Here is a 15309-nt window from a genome sequence, read left to right as displayed (position 1 = left end):
CAGCAGCTCATCGGGACGACTTCATCAGCGCCGCCATAATCGGCGGATTCTCCAAATCCACGCCATAACACCATTATGCACACTGGCCCATCTCTAATGTGTAGAAAGGGTTACAGAGTGTTTTATTCGTGCTCGAGAGACCGGGCTAGCGAGAATACCGGGTCTTCTGCTACTCCGACCAGGCAAGTCCGAGAAAACTTTACCAGTGCCAGTGATGCGCCGTCATGAAATCTCATGGAGACAACTAGTTTGGGTGTGAGCTCTGTGCGGACTAGTAGGAGTATAGCACACATAGCCTGGACAGAGAAGGGCATGTTTTCGGGGAGTGCACACTCACCTCGTGAGAGTTCCAATGCCTCTGGTGTTGTCCCTGTCCGACTATCTGCTAGAGTCTGTTGCAGGCAACCATGATCTCAAAGCACCAGAGATGATGTTGTTGAGTTGGATCTCCTCCCATCAAAGTTGTCTCTTCTGGGTACTTATAAGGATGTGCTTTTGAGAGATGTTCTTCCGACCATCGTGACTACACAGCGGTGTGGACCCGAGGGCCAAAATACGGATAGCTGGAGATATAATGAACGTCCATTTCGAGATACTGATATCGTAGCATATACATTGTTCTCAGATGCACAAATATGCCCAAAGGGATCGGCGAGGAGAATATAATCAATTCTAGGTTGACTCACTTCAAGTATCAAGCATCAAGTCGCCAGTCAAGAAATAGCTAACTTGTCTCGTATCGTGGGTGGGCTTTCTCGGGATTCAGATCACATAAGCTAACGGGAACATCAGCAGTAGCGAGTAGGCTGCCTACCACGAGTCTCGCGGCTAGAGCGTATCCTGTCAAACAAGCGTACCTGCATAAGTCCCCAATCTAGAAGCCCTCCTATCGAGAAGGGGCCCTAGCTATGTCGGCAGGTAGGGCCTATCCCCATGTCACGCTCGCTAAGATGTTGTTCGTAAATCGATATGTAAGCATATGACAAGAAGCTATGTATGCATATATGATGAGTGAAATATGGCTTTTATGGAGATATGTTGTGCGGTAACATTACCCAACTGGCCAGGCAACTTCAGAAAATGCATGCTGCGCCGCCAAGAGCATGGCCGCATTACTTAATGGCTGAGACAAGACCCGGACTATCGCCGGGTCCGTGTCTCTCGGGAATCCTGGGCCTGATATTCAACATGCATGCAATATTTACTGTAGGTGGCTGCCCCAAGAACAGATACGCTGGCACAGAAGAAAACATACAGCAAGCATGCTGCCCGAACGGTAGGAAGCGTCATCCTAACAGGTTGCCACACGTGTACTGCTCGTACGTAGAGCGGCCGAGCGCCCCCATCTGGCCAGTGGAATCCCGATACAGAGCCCGGCGACTATACACACGCTTCTCGGCTATCTACAGATCTCCCATCCTTGCACCCGAGCTTATTCCCATAGTACCCTCGGGAACGTACGACATCGAACGGTCGAACCATAACATCCAACTCCCCTATCAAATGTTGTTGACACTGACAAGCCATGTAAGCTTAAATCCGTAGCAGATCGTTTCCCAAGACGCGTGTGGGCTTTCACAGACTCGCCCGCGTTGTCAGTCGCCCGGAGACCCGCAATCGAATGAGTCTTGTCCATACCTCGGAGAAATAGGACTGGGAAGGGGGAAGAGGATGCTTGTGAAAGGCCATTGTGGGACTCTCGGCCTGCCCCGTGGTTCTTGTTGAGTACATGGCCATGGTAATGACGTGGGAACGGATTTCCGGCGGTAATGCCCCTTTCCTGGAAGACTTCAGCACGAGGAGCGCATCGAGCATGGCAGGCGTCAAGCGATTGCAATTCAGCAAGTGACGCAAATATAAAATGTCGGTCCCACTGTTTTGATGTTTGCTTTTAAGGCTTGATCCATGCTCTCGGGATTTTGCAAAACATGGCTGGCTACCAGGGGCCAGCTCGAAATCCGGGAACAAATTGGTTGACAGATATTCCAATCGAAACAGCTCAATCGGGTCGAGATTATGATGATGAGTGGCCGCGAACTCTTTGGGCTGTGGAAATGACGGTAACTACATATGAATATCCATCTGGGTGACACCCATGGGAACATTGCGTACGCGCCGATACCACTTCGGCTCCGATGCTCACAGAGACTACTAAGAAGAGTCAGTGGCGTCACATTGAACACGTAACCTGAGGCACCTTGCACCGGGACCGAGTCTTTGGTCAAAATAGAGATCGGTCACCGAAAGTAGTCTCGCGTGCATAATACGTTGCAACTGAACGCTGCGTTTTCACCAGCCATCGCGATCTTTGAGTCATGGAGCCGCAGTTTCTGGCAAAGATGGCTGGAGAAGTGACCGTGGCGGCCGGACCCTAGGAGCCCCGTGTTGGGTGGTATCCCCCACGAGTTTGCTTTTTTCTTCGAAAATCTCTCCCGTTTGAACAGCTCAACAAGTTTGGAAAGAAATCATCCCACATCGATAATCCAAGTCGCATGGAATTTCAGGAAGTTCGACACGCCTGGCTTACCGGGTAACCCCTGTTTGCGCTCTTGTACAGTGGCATTTTTGTTGGACGCAGCCGACAAAACCGCAGCGACGTGCCCGCCGCCGGCGCCATGGGTTCCGCGATGCACCCGCCCAGGTCCGAACGATTCTCAGCGGCAGGGGGGAAGCCGATGACCCATTCTGCCTTATCGCGTGCAAAGGAGTGGTTGTTGTACCTCTGGCGTCTTCGCCGGGCGGCTGGCAGGACGTACCGGATGCGAGCTACCGGGTGCCTAAGAAATCAAATGCCAACCGTCCGTCGCTGGACTGGGCGGAGCAGAGCAAGCAATGCATCTGACCTATCAAAATGGGCCGAACCAGGTCCCGCGCTACGTGCGACTGGGACTGTCGTGGATTTCAGGGTCTTTTCTTGATCTTCTGGCATTCGTCCATCAATACATAGCACTGACCGGGTGTTTGTCAAGCCATTGCAAGTGGTTAGAGGGTCCCACAAGACTACCTACTTACTTACCTACAGTACTGCTGAACGCTGCTTGCAACTAACGTGACCAATCCCTTGGAAGGGGGCGGAGTAAACGTTAATACAAACTGTTTCGGGCAATCCCCCCGTACATGTTTTCTGGTACACGACCAATGATGAATCCTCACCACTCGCTTGGCTACACTTCTGGCTACACAACCGTTAGGCTGCATCCACGAGCCTGATATAGCAGCATTACGGTTGTTGTTTGCTAGCAGTCGGGCACGATGAGGTAGCCAGGTCCCAAAGGTCCCTAGTTCTGGTCGACGCGCCAGACCACCACCTCGATAGTCGGTGTCATCATCGACCCTCTTCGACACGCCAGTGAATGAGATGAGTGGCCGTTGCTTTTTGGCTGCGCATGGGCAAAGCCAAAACAAGACTAAGGATGGAAGAAGAAGACAGAGAGCGAGAGACCAGAAGAGCAGTGAAGAGGGAGAAAAGAAACGTGTAATATTATGACGGTGGGGGGTTTCGCTTCTTCAGGCTGCACCAAACGCCAGAAGCAAAGTAATTCCCGACCCGAAAACTCAGCCGTACATATTGGGACATACTGGGAATGGTCCCTTGCATACCTCACTGCATAGCTTGAAAGTCTACCTAGGTAGACGCCGACGTTTTCGGACGCCCAACGAGCCGGCCAGACGCCCGGCTAAGCACAGGTGCCCCCTCCCCCCCCAGAATCGGGAAGGGATGGTATGCAGCACTTACCATTCAACGTGCCGCATTAACCAACATGCCGGTGGTAGACAGACTGACCTCGTTTCCGCCTGTGAAACAAACGACGTAAAAGAAGGAGCTGAAGACCTCATAGGTAGTCAGTCGGTAGGGTCAAACAACCTTGTTGCGCAAGGCCTGAGCAACGCCCCCACACAGCCAAGGCCATGGCCCAGCCTACTATCAAGCTCTCCCGCGAACAGGAAAACAAGACAACCTCTGACGAGGGGGACGTCATCGCATAATGAAGCATCGTTGCTAGTGCCCACGGAACACGAGCGAACCTGGCTGGCGTGGCTTCGGCATACCCTCTTTGCCTCATGGGGACACTGTCGGCACCCTCCCCCCCAATATCCCCAAAATCATTAGCCCCGGGACACTGGGACTGGTACGGTACATTGCGCAGGCTCGAAATCCCAGGGGTGCCTGACGAGAATCTCGTTACGAGATAACCTCCATTGTGTAGATTTGGTGGAGAATTGGGCCATCGGGATTCTGGATATATTCTTCCAACTTGGTCCAAGTAAACAACGTAGAACATAGCTACAGTTCGTGGTTGGTATAGTAAAAAAAACAAAAAAACATGGAGATGTATCCGTAGATGTAGATGTTTTTGAAGCCTGCGACATGAGAGAATGGAGAGCAGTATCAAGAGAGCCCCTTCATCTGGTCTCAAATTCCCACGCCCCTGCCAATCATCGGCACAGCGGGCGCAAAGACACGCATCCGACTGATCACAGCGAGCGCTGTTCGTATTGTTGTTGATATTATATTATTATTGCAGTAGGTACACTGTCCGTGCAGGTGTGTGGCATGGGCGGGCGGATGTTTAATAAGTCTGCTAAGCCAGCTAGCAGCGACGGTTGTGTCAGTGGATAGTGGTCTGTCGATCGGTTATGTGCTAGCTATAGCATGTACCGTGAGGTGCCCCGAAGAGGAAGAGGGAGGAGGCTCTGGTGAGCGCCGCCAACTCAAACGGTAGTACCGTACCTACAATACCGTACATACACTAGAAACCGCTTTGAACCATCTAAAGAAAAGAAATGAGACGTAATATCTAACAAATCGTTTTAGAATGCCGGGCTTGTGATGTTTACACACTTCACAAGTCCCTCTCCGCTACCCATGACGCCCCTTGGCAAGGCAGCGGTTTTGCCCGTCCCACATGGACTGACTGCACACTGTGCAGGGCGTTTAGGTCATTGATGTGTGTGTGTGTGTGTAGGTACTTAGGTAGGTAGGTATGCTCACGCGATCACCACCCAGGTAAGTAGGGTACATGGTCGGGCTTACAATGGAACCTGGGCGAAGGTGACGACGTGGGTAATATCGAGAGAATGGCAGCTTTTTGAGTGCAGATGTGGTGTGTGAATGTCTCTCAGATATCTCTCTCCCAGTTACCGTCACCGTTGGCTTGGCTTGGCAGGCCATCTTGCCGGGGCTGCCCCTCTTTCATGCTCAAACTCGCACCCATCAGATTGATCCTAACCTTGAACCTTGAGCAGGCAAGTAGCTAAAGGTAAAGGGGGGAAAGATTCCAAGGTCGCTCCCGTCAACCGCCCACCACCTTCCACCCACCCCCTTGAAGCCCACATCCACATCCACATCCACATGCATCCGCCCACCACCAGACACCAGATCTTGAAATTGATGTGCGACCAGGGATGGGCAGCTATGGAAAGGTGCTGCTGCAGTTCGCGAGCAATTGGGCAGGATTGATTGACAGTGCCATTGGCCTCCAGGCCAGTGTCGTTACCAATGGGCGGCAGTGGAGGAAATGCACGGATGGATGGCAAGCATTAGAAGAAGAGATACATGGATAAACCGAGAAACACGTACAGGACGGGATGTATAGACCTGGTGGACTTGACACCTAGATAGAGGAACCAGAAGACGAAGCCGGGAGAGTAGCGCAGAGCAGTGCAGAGAGAGAGCATGGACGAGGAGAGAGAAGACACGACACAACACAACACGACGGAGAGAGCAATCAAACCAAACAACCTCTCCGGTTTTCCCCCATCTCTTCGCTCCCCTTCCCTTTGCATTTACTCAATTAGCTAACGCAACTCGCACACGCTCACTCCTCCACTCAACCAGACTCACATTCATTCGTATCGGTCGAGTCCCATTTTCGATGCATTGGAAGCAAATTAGAATTGCGGCCCCAAGATTTTAGGAGGCTCCTTAGACTCAACTGTAACAGCAGCACCCGAACGTACTTACTTACATTGGCTACCTGCCCTACCACCTGCCTGCTGCTACCTACTGTACACCTGTTTTGCTTTGCTTGCCTCTAGCCTTCTTTTCGTCGACCCAGAGAGTGAGAGGAGGAAAGAGCAAGAAAGAAAAAAAAAGCCAATTGCTAGGTACTTGTTGTTGTTTTTTTAGCCGTCGAGACCGGACTCAAAACGAGAGACGTCCCCCCCCCAACCTTGATTCCTTCTGCAACCAGTCCCGTTCCGAGCGAGTCCCATCTATTATTCATCCACCCTCCCGATCCATCAGAAAGTAGGGTAGCAGCGACAACGAGCAGAAGGAAAAAAAAGAACCCAGGAGAGAGGGACAGAGGAAAAAGCCGAGAGAGGGAGACAGGCTTCAGAGGAGGGACGAAATAAAAAACGACAAAAACAGCTAGCCCCGGGTTACAAGTCAAGGACCAGTCCCAACTACAGATTGGTTTCTTTTCTTCTGACACCCCTCGCGCACCCCTCCCCATAACTACCTTACTACGACAGTACAGTACCTGCGGTTAGAGTCTAAGGTTCCATAGACGCCAATACTGCACTGTACCATCGAACCGGCTCACACATCTCGTTTTGTTTGGCCTGCGTCTAGGTCGACCCTCTCTTACTCCCCTTTCGTTTCTTGTGTTCCAGCGATGGAGAGTCAGAGTAGCTCGAATTCCAAACAACGACGTAAACTCACGAAACCTCCTCCCAAGTATCAGCCGAACACCTCCCATCCCCAGCACCAACATCATTACTCGAATTCCATAGCCTCGGGCTTTGCCACGACCACCACCATCATCGCCTCGGATGGTCGCTCACTAGGGAGCAGTCAACGGAGCTCCAGCAGTCTAAGGCGAACTCCCAGTGCTCCTCCCCCAAGATCAACGCCCACCATCAAGGCCTCTGCAGCATTTGGCTCTGCGCTGTCCAACGGCGCTCGCAGTAGCGGCTCGCAACGCTCCAACAATCCCTCGCCCGTCTTGGCCAACGGCGAATTCCTTCCTTCGACTTTTTCGCCCTCGCATAAGCCCGCCGCCTACGATTGGCAAGGCTCACCCAGCAGCAGCAGCTACAACAACAACATCAACGGCAACGGCAGCAACCATCCCCGTCTTCAACAGCAGCAGCACGACAAAACTGGTGGCAAGCGTCACAGCGGCCTGGGGTATTTTCCCGCGACTTCATCTGCTGCCGCAACCGCGGCCGCGCATATCTTGAGCCCGTCAAACTCGAGCAATCATCACAGCAGCAATTACCTGGGTTTCCTAGACGGCCGATCGCACAAGTCGTCCAAGGCGTCAAAACACAAGCGTTTGTCGGATCCGCACCTCCAGCCCCTCAGCTCTAAAACATCCGAGGAACTCGTAGGCGCGCCTTTCGACGGCACATCGATTCTGAATCATCTCGAGTCCACGAAGACGTCGCCGTTGCCATCGTTCGGGTCCAACTCATCAAGTCGTCGTCCTCCGCCTCCCCCACTCATTCACGCGCAGACCAGCCCCGACCCGCGGCACGCCAGCCCGCAACTTCGCCATTCGACCAGTTTCTCACGCGACTCGCCCATGGCCATGTCGCTGTCTGAAAAAGCCCAACAGGGCCCCCGCATCGGCGAGAGCCAATTGACAGGGCCCAAGCGATATTCAGACGAGACGAAAGAGCCGAAACCCGGCGTCTTGAGGAAAAAGTCTGGCTTCTCGGGCCTCATGAGTACGCTGGTGGGGTCACCCAAGAAGCCTGTCATCTCAGCGCCAGAGAATCCCGTTCACGTCACACATGTCGGATACGACAGCTCGTCGGGCCAATTCACGGTGCGTGTTCTCCTCAGTTGCAGCTATTCCCGTTCGGTGTCCCTTCCATTTTTCATTTGTCTAAGCACAGTCTTGTACTATTACACCTTGTCAACGTGGCCGGCTGATGTTACTTCGCACTGCTGTTGTTTCACATCTCTTCGTCCGAAGCCATCTTTTCATTTGTTACCCGAAATGCGTTATGTGCACCATGCTGCGCTGCCCCCTGCGCCCCTCTCCACGAATATACGAGAAAGAAACGAGTTACTCATCCAATTGCAGGGTCTCCCAAAAGAATGGCAGCGTCTCATCAACGAAAGTGGCATTCCCGAGAATGCGCAGAGAGAGAACCCGCAGATGATTGCGAACCTTGTGACTTTTTACAAGGAGACGTCGGAGAGGCCCCATGAGGACCAGGTTCTTGAGAAGTTCCACGATGTGCGAGCTCCAGAACTGCGACGTTCGGGTGGCATGTCTCCCGGTATATATGCAACGAACACTGCCGGTATGTCACCTTTGATCAGTCCACCAGCCAGTCCGAGATTCCCAGTCGTAACAAATGAAGGCACCTTTGAAAACCCCCGAGCGCCGCCGCCCGTCCCCGGCAGGGGCCCCGGCCCCTTGCCCGCCAAGGATATCAACATGATGCCCAGTCGACCTGCACCGAGGCCGCCTGTTCCGCTGTCAACGAGAAACACACCGCATGCGCTTGTGCACCCAGCGAAGGACTCCGGAATTGGCATGGCGCAGAGCGCTGATGAGCTTCCTTCATCTGCCTACACCCCCAGAAGGACAATGTCCCCATGCTCCCCGAAGAGATGCGCTCGCGATCGAGATCGAATTCGCATGCCAACGGCAGTTCGCCGTACACGTCTAGCTCAACACAGCCCTCGCCGGCGCAGCAACAAGCGTATCAACAGCAATTAATGGAACAGCAACAGAGGCAAGCCCTGGCCCAAGCCCAAGCGGCAGCCATGAAGGGCCAGGTTGGCCGCTCCATGAGCCATAAGCAGCCTCAGGGCTCAAGCGTGCCGCCGAGTCCTCAGACCCAATTTGGCAGACCGCCCGATTCCAACGGCGCGGCTTCCAAGCCTCAGCAGCCACAGCAGCACCAGCAGCCCGGTGCGAATCCTCAGGCACGTCCCCGTCAACGTGCGCGCCAAAGCAACACGATAGATATTGCCGCGGCACTGAAGCGAATCTGCTCTGAAGGCGACCCTCGGGAGATTTACCGTAACTTCACCAAGATTGGACAGGGTGCTTCCGGAGGCGTATACACTGGTAACACACGAAACTCGAATCAATTGGTGGCTATCAAGCAGATGAATCTGGAACAGCAGCCTAAGAAGGATCTGATCATTAACGAAATCCTGGTCATGAAGGATAGCTCCCATCCTAACATTGTCAACTTCATTGACAGTTACCTGTGCGGTGGAGAGCTGTGGGTCATCATGGAGTACATGGAGGGTGGCAGTCTGACAGACGTTGTCACTTTCAACATCATGACCGAAGGTCAAATTGCCTCGGTGTGCCGCGAGACGCTGAGAGGTCTGCAGCACTTGCACTCTAAGGGGGTAATTCACCGTGATATCAAATCCGACAACATCTTGCTCTCATTGGAAGGCTGCATCAAGCTCAGTAAGTGAAGCCCCTAGCGATATCGAGTCTGATATGCAAGTACACAGTTACCAGTGACTAACGTATCGAACAGCCGACTTTGGGTTCTGTGCTCAGATCAACGAGGCGCATAACAAGCGGACTACCATGGTCGGCACACCATACTGGATGGCGCCTGAAGTCGTGACTAGGAAAGAGTACGGTAGAAAGGTGGATATCTGGTCGCTTGGAATCATGGCCATCGAGATGATCGAAGGAGAGCCACCATACTTGACCGAATCACCCCTTCGTGCCCTTTGGCTGATCGCGACCAACGGAACGCCGGAGATCAAGGACGAGCAAAGTCTGTCTCCAGTGTTCAGGGACTTCCTCTACTTCGCCCTCAAGGTGGATCCCGAGAAGAGAGCCAGCGCACACGACTTGTTACGGGTATGTCAACCTGATTCGCCGTTTTGAATACGAAGGCTAATGTTTCTTTGCAGCATGAATTCATGAAGACGTGTGTCGACCTGGCCTCGTTATCTCCTCTGGTGCGAGCTGCGAGAGAAGCCCGCCAGCAGGAGAAGAGCCGTAAGGGTTAAACGAGACGGATCTCGTCACTTCACGATTACAAAGCATCAACTAGCATCCGATTTGGAATGTTTAGTATCATAGCGACTGTTGCGATTTCTTTTTCAGATACTCCCGATTCGAAACATCCACTCCGCATCATTAACATTATCATTACCATGTGTTATAGAGATAGGGCATGAAGGGGGCGGCTCATCTTGTCAGGATTAAGGGATAGGAGGTTGTGGGTGGTGGCATTTTGGGCTCGGTTTGGGGGACATAAGGAGGGTATCGCGCCCACCATGATGTTCCTTTTCCGCGAGCATATACGTCGCAATGACGTCGAAGCTACATACGAGCCTTCTTGGATACATGACGCCGAGAAACCCCAGGATATTGGTTCCCGAAGCAAGCTGTTTGTTCTTTGCTCATGGCTGCCCTTATATGAAATGATCATGAAATATAACACACAACACGGGAGCATGATTGGCGGGGAGACGAGACGAGACGAGACAAGGAGTCGAAAGAAAGAGCGCAGGGGCGGGGAAGGGCATGCGAGGATTACCTTCACAAGTACTTTTTCACGATTGATCGGTCTGACCTATCCAACAAAGTGTACATAACACGAAAGCTTCAAAGCAAAATGGAACGACACGAGAGGATTTGCCCTACGGTTGGCAAGTAACCAGATTACCAACTTCACAATGCAAATATTGAATGAACATTGGCGGCTTCTTGCTGTGCGGGTGGACTTCTGGTTTGTATTACCAATATCAGGGGCTGTCAAACAGTGAATAATTATCTCAGTCGGTTTAGGGCTGGTCCTCGAAGACTTACTTTGCCAACGTTCGTTGGCAATGGCTGGCATCTTTGCGTTGCCGGAAGATCCATGATAAACTTTTGAATGTCTGGTTTTCATAAACATGTGGGCAACTGTGTCTATCCCAGTCTGGTAGAAGCGATATCAGGGGATCGGCATCTCTCTATTTCTATCTACCTCTCCGAGACACCCACGTCTCAGGGTGGAAGAAACGGCAACATACGCAAACCGCGCCATCCCGTCTCTCTATGCTGGGTATCGATGCATAGGAGAAGCCCCAATCTCGCAGGCTATCTACCACTTCTTGTTTATGTTCGGACTGGGCGTTCCCAGATCCATCCAGACCCTCCTCTAATTTACAGGCGGTTTGACGTCTACGCCATCCAGTCACCCATGGCTAGCTTTGTGCGAAGTACAGGCTGCGCGGGATGCTCGAAAGGATATAGTAACCAAGCCAATCATCAAAAAACAGGCAAGGAAAATAATAGGACAAAAAGGAAAACCCGATGCGCATTATGCCAACTGACGTTCCTCCGTGCCGCTTAATGCCCAGCTCCAATCGTTCCTTCCTCGGGCTGCGAGCTACCGGTATCACGCCCAGGAAGCGTGATGCGATGAAACTCAAATCATGTATGTATGAGTTTGAGAAGAAGAGGATGCGGTTTGTTGTGGCATTGCGATCAATACTACTCGCCAAATTGTGAGATGCATCCCCCATCCCAGCAAACGTGTGTCTTGCTCTAGTGCTGAAGCGGGCATGCGTGTCTTGCCAAGGCGTAGTTGGGGGGAGACATGTGCGTGCAGGACCGGTGAGGGTGAGGGCTGTTACCGATTCGCCGGGGGCTGTGTGCGTGCCCAAGCGCACATGGATGTGTCGTGTACGAGTGGCAGACGTAAAACAGCTGCAAAGCGCCGCTAATTGGGAGAGTAGGGGGTGAGGGGGGATACATCTAACGTCCCAACTTCCGGTTGACGTTGGTTCCATATAATCTTTGACACTACACAACCTGGCAAAACGGCATTGGTTCCCTGAGAGAGAATGCTGTGTTTTGTTTAGTAGCAAGTGTAGCCACCGTCAATGATGACATTGGAGCCAGTCATGAAGGCCGACGCGTCCGAGCCAAGGAAGACCGCAAGGCCGTTGAGGTCGTCAACAGCACCTAGACGGTTCTGGGGCGTCAGGCTGCACCAAATCTTCTTCTGAGCCTCGAGAGCCGGTACACGGTTCAGGGCCGTATCCATGTAACCAGGGGAGATGCAGTTGACGCGGATGCCGTACTTGGCCCACTCAGCTGCGAGCGACTTGCCGAGCTGGATTACGCCAGCCTTGGACGCGTTGTAGCAAGACTGCTCCTGCGGGTAGTTGACAATGGAACCCGACATGGATGCGACGAGCACAATGGAACCGGGCTTGTTGGCTTTCTTCATGGCTTTGCCAACGGCCTGAGCCATTTGGAAGGAGCCTGTCAGATTGATGTCGATCAGACGGCGGAACATGGCCGGGTCGTAGTCCTCGGCCTTGATGTTGGAGTCGGCAATACCGGCCGAGTTGATCAGCACATCGGGGGCGCCATACCGCTCGGTGACGGCGTCGACGGCGGCGTTGATAGCCTTGTCCTGACGGACGTCTACCTTGTAGAATATGACTTCAAGGCCAGTTTTGCCATGCAGCTCGGCAGCCGAGGCGTCACCAAGTTCCTGGTTGGCATCGAAAATGACCAACGTTTTCGCACCAGCCTCGGCACAGGCCCGAGCCATGTAGTTACCAAGACCGCGAGCACCACTGGAATCAAGGAGATCGAACGAGTCAGCATTGCGACCAGGAATCGGATGGAACGCCTTGGGAATTCCAAGTGGGCTAAGAAAACAGCGGCTTACCCAGTGACAATAACAAGTTTACCCATAAGGGACATCTTCTGCATGGTCGGAGGCATCGTGCTGTAGACCTGATTGGTCAGAGGAGTCACACTTTCATCCTCAGCACCTGTCTCGATTGGGCTGGGCTGTGCGGACTCTCTGGAAACTGGAATGGAGTAATGATCTGATGTGGTACTGGCTTGGCCCTTCGCGTCGGGGGAATAGTGAGAGACAGGAATTTCGGTCTCCTGAACGTCGTCGCTGCGGCTGCACCGGCTTGCTGAGCTCGTGAATGCTCGAGCAGCAATAGGAATAGCTCGGGATCGGGGAGCAGAGACGAAGGGGGCGGCCGCTCGAGTCAAGCGGAAGGCGTTTCGGGAGGCCATTGTTGCAGTATAGATATTTCTAGGTCGTTTATAAGTTGGGAATAAGAGGACAGGGTCAAGACCAAGCTCGGATTCTATGGCGAAACAAAAGTTATATCTCTATGGATCGAAGACAGTCGGAGGAGAAGCGACGGCGATTGCGTTGCCTTTTCTACTTGAGTTGGCCTATAAGCGCTAGGAAACACCCCCGGAAAACAGTGGGTTCGCAGACGACAGCTTCGAATCTGGGGTGAATGGGTCGATGTAGATCAAAGGCGGACTAGGAGCGTCAGTCATGGGCGGAGTAGGGGTAAAAAAGAGGGTAGCTTGAGATAACGCGATGGATGGAGCCTTCTATGTCTTCCTATTCCTATTGTGGATAGCAAGGACTACAAGCACCAACCAATCCTTTGGTGATGGGTTGCAGGATTTATACCGCAACGGAAGAGAAGAGAGGATTGGGAAGCCAAATGGGTCTGTCTGCTCACCCGTTTCGCAGCAGTCTCGGGGACGAAGCGGTGAATACCCGGTAGCAGCAGCTTCAAGTTGTGTTGCGGCTGGGTTCTGGGACCAAAACTGGGTCACGAATCGACTCCGGTTTGGTTATGGGGCAGAATGTTCGATCTGTTGTCGGAGACTTTTGTTTGAGGCGTCAGTGGACTTTGAAAGGGCGATCCGTAATTCACTGTCAGCCTGTTGTCCGTTTCTTATTATTAGAGTATGGGGGTTGCCCAGAAAGCTGGGGGCCCAGAGTTGGTCGTGTTTAGACAGGCAGGGTAGCAGACACGTTCACGATAGCTGTGCGGACTTATGCAGTAAGATGTGAGATCGGGTGTCCGTAGAAGAAGCTTGGAGCAGGACGGGAGCAAAAATTTCCAGATTAGCGGCTCCAAGGGTCCTTTTCTATCCTCCTTGCAACCTGGAGTCAGGAGAGGCTTCGAGGTGCGAGTTTCTGATGAGCAGAAGCTCGCTCGCTTCGGCTGCGAGGCTCTAGACCTTCGACACTGCATCGATGACCTCCGAGCTAGGGCAACCTCTAGCTGAAGCAAACGTCGATTCCAATGCCAATATCCATCGATGGGGAGAGCTGGCAGGTAGCGAATGGCCTATTCGGGCTCGCCAACTCGTATCACAGCGCATATGCAAGACGACGTCTGGGTGGCGGAAAGCTATGCAAACCTTTCTTGGGATTCATGGCAGCCCGTCATCGGGTCCGTCACAGCGCTCGTAGCTGCAATGGGCCATTTAGCGAGCCAGTCGATTATTGGGGACGCCAGTCTGTGCCCGGATTTCCAGAGCCCCTTTGCTGCTAACTTCGCCTGAGGATAAGGCGGCGATCCCCTGACATGAAAGAGCTGCCAAGGTGGTAGCGCAGCAATAGCGTTCTTCGGCAGCCATCGGCAACCATGGCCCGGTGGTAGTGAGCCCCCATTAGAACCAGAACCCCCCATGCCGGGATCATGAAAAGCGCGGTACGTGGCCGTAGAGAGTGGGGGGAGGGGGGTGAAGCAGCAGGTAGGCGTAGAAGTAATTTTGTCTGTCTGTTCTCAAGATCTGGAGTTTGGGACACTGTTTCACGTAGTCTTTCCTTAGGCTCTGATTGTGCCATGCCGACATCGCCTCCTCTCATGAGAGCCATAGTGTTACAGTATGCTTTGATACCATTATCTGGGCTGCAACTGGTAAGCTGTTCGTTTGCGGAGCGGCCCCGACATATACCTGCACATTTTGAGACTCCTGTCTGTGTGTTGGCCTCGTCAATGTGTATGCATGCATGCAGGTGATAAACAATCGACAATCTAGGGCGGTGAAGATGACGGAAGGCAGATACCAGAGACCAATCAATTGCAGTTGTTGAGCTCACGGCCGGATTCCGTCAAAGGATATAATAAGCCAGAATCGCATAAGCTAGGTAGGTAGGCATCGGACTGCAGATGGCATCGTCATTTTGTGGGGGGGGCCTCAACTAGAGGCTTGCAGCAGATGCGAGCTGTCATACAGGACAGCCCGGGGATTTCGCACTTGGAAGGAGGAGAATGCTTGGATACATTGATGTAGGATGGAGGGGTGGAGGGATTGATTGCGTCGCTTCCACCGTTTCCTTGTTCTCTTTTTCACGTCTTCAACGTACCTGACCGTCGCCGTTAGAAACCACTCGGGGCTGTTTGTGTTTGCCCGTCACCTAAGGTGACCAGGGTCATTCCGTACGAGAAATGAAATTGCCATGGTGGTCATGTGGAATGAGGAATTGGGCCGCAGCAGCCTATCGATGGCCCCCTCTGCATACCTTTTCTCCCTTGAGTCGGTGCATTTGGAGATTCGGGGAAGCCAGCAGCCGCCACGC

General features: G+C 52.9%; 2 protein-coding genes across 2 annotated transcripts; one reads left to right on the top strand and one right to left on the bottom strand.

The window, feature by feature from the left end:
- Positions 1-6620: 6620 nt before the first annotated feature.
- PG986_001433 (uncharacterized protein) lies at positions 6621-9955 on the top strand (the record flags this gene model as incomplete). Its single annotated transcript, XM_066837655.1, has 5 exons — positions 6621-7778; positions 8040-8615; positions 8699-9395; positions 9469-9803; positions 9857-9955. The coding sequence occupies 5 exons, from the start codon at positions 6621-6623 to the stop codon at positions 9953-9955; spliced, it is 2865 nt and encodes a 954-aa protein (XP_066706548.1).
- A 1841-nt stretch (positions 9956-11796) lies between these two features.
- On the bottom strand, positions 11797-12986 carry PG986_001432 (NADP-dependent mannitol dehydrogenase; the record flags this gene model as incomplete). Its single annotated transcript, XM_066837654.1, has 2 exons — positions 11797-12526; positions 12622-12986. The coding sequence occupies 2 exons, from the start codon at positions 12984-12986 to the stop codon at positions 11797-11799; spliced, it is 1095 nt and encodes a 364-aa protein (XP_066706547.1).
- Positions 12987-15309: the final 2323 nt, after the last annotated feature.

Source organism: Apiospora aurea (genome assembly GCF_038362705.1).
Source record: "Apiospora aurea strain CBS 24483 chromosome Unknown utg000001l_segment0_segment0, whole genome shotgun sequence".
Taxonomy (NCBI): domain Eukaryota; kingdom Fungi; phylum Ascomycota; class Sordariomycetes; order Amphisphaeriales; family Apiosporaceae; genus Apiospora; species Apiospora aurea.
Note: the sequence above shows the minus strand (reverse complement) of the source record. Positions and strands in the feature narration are given on the sequence as shown.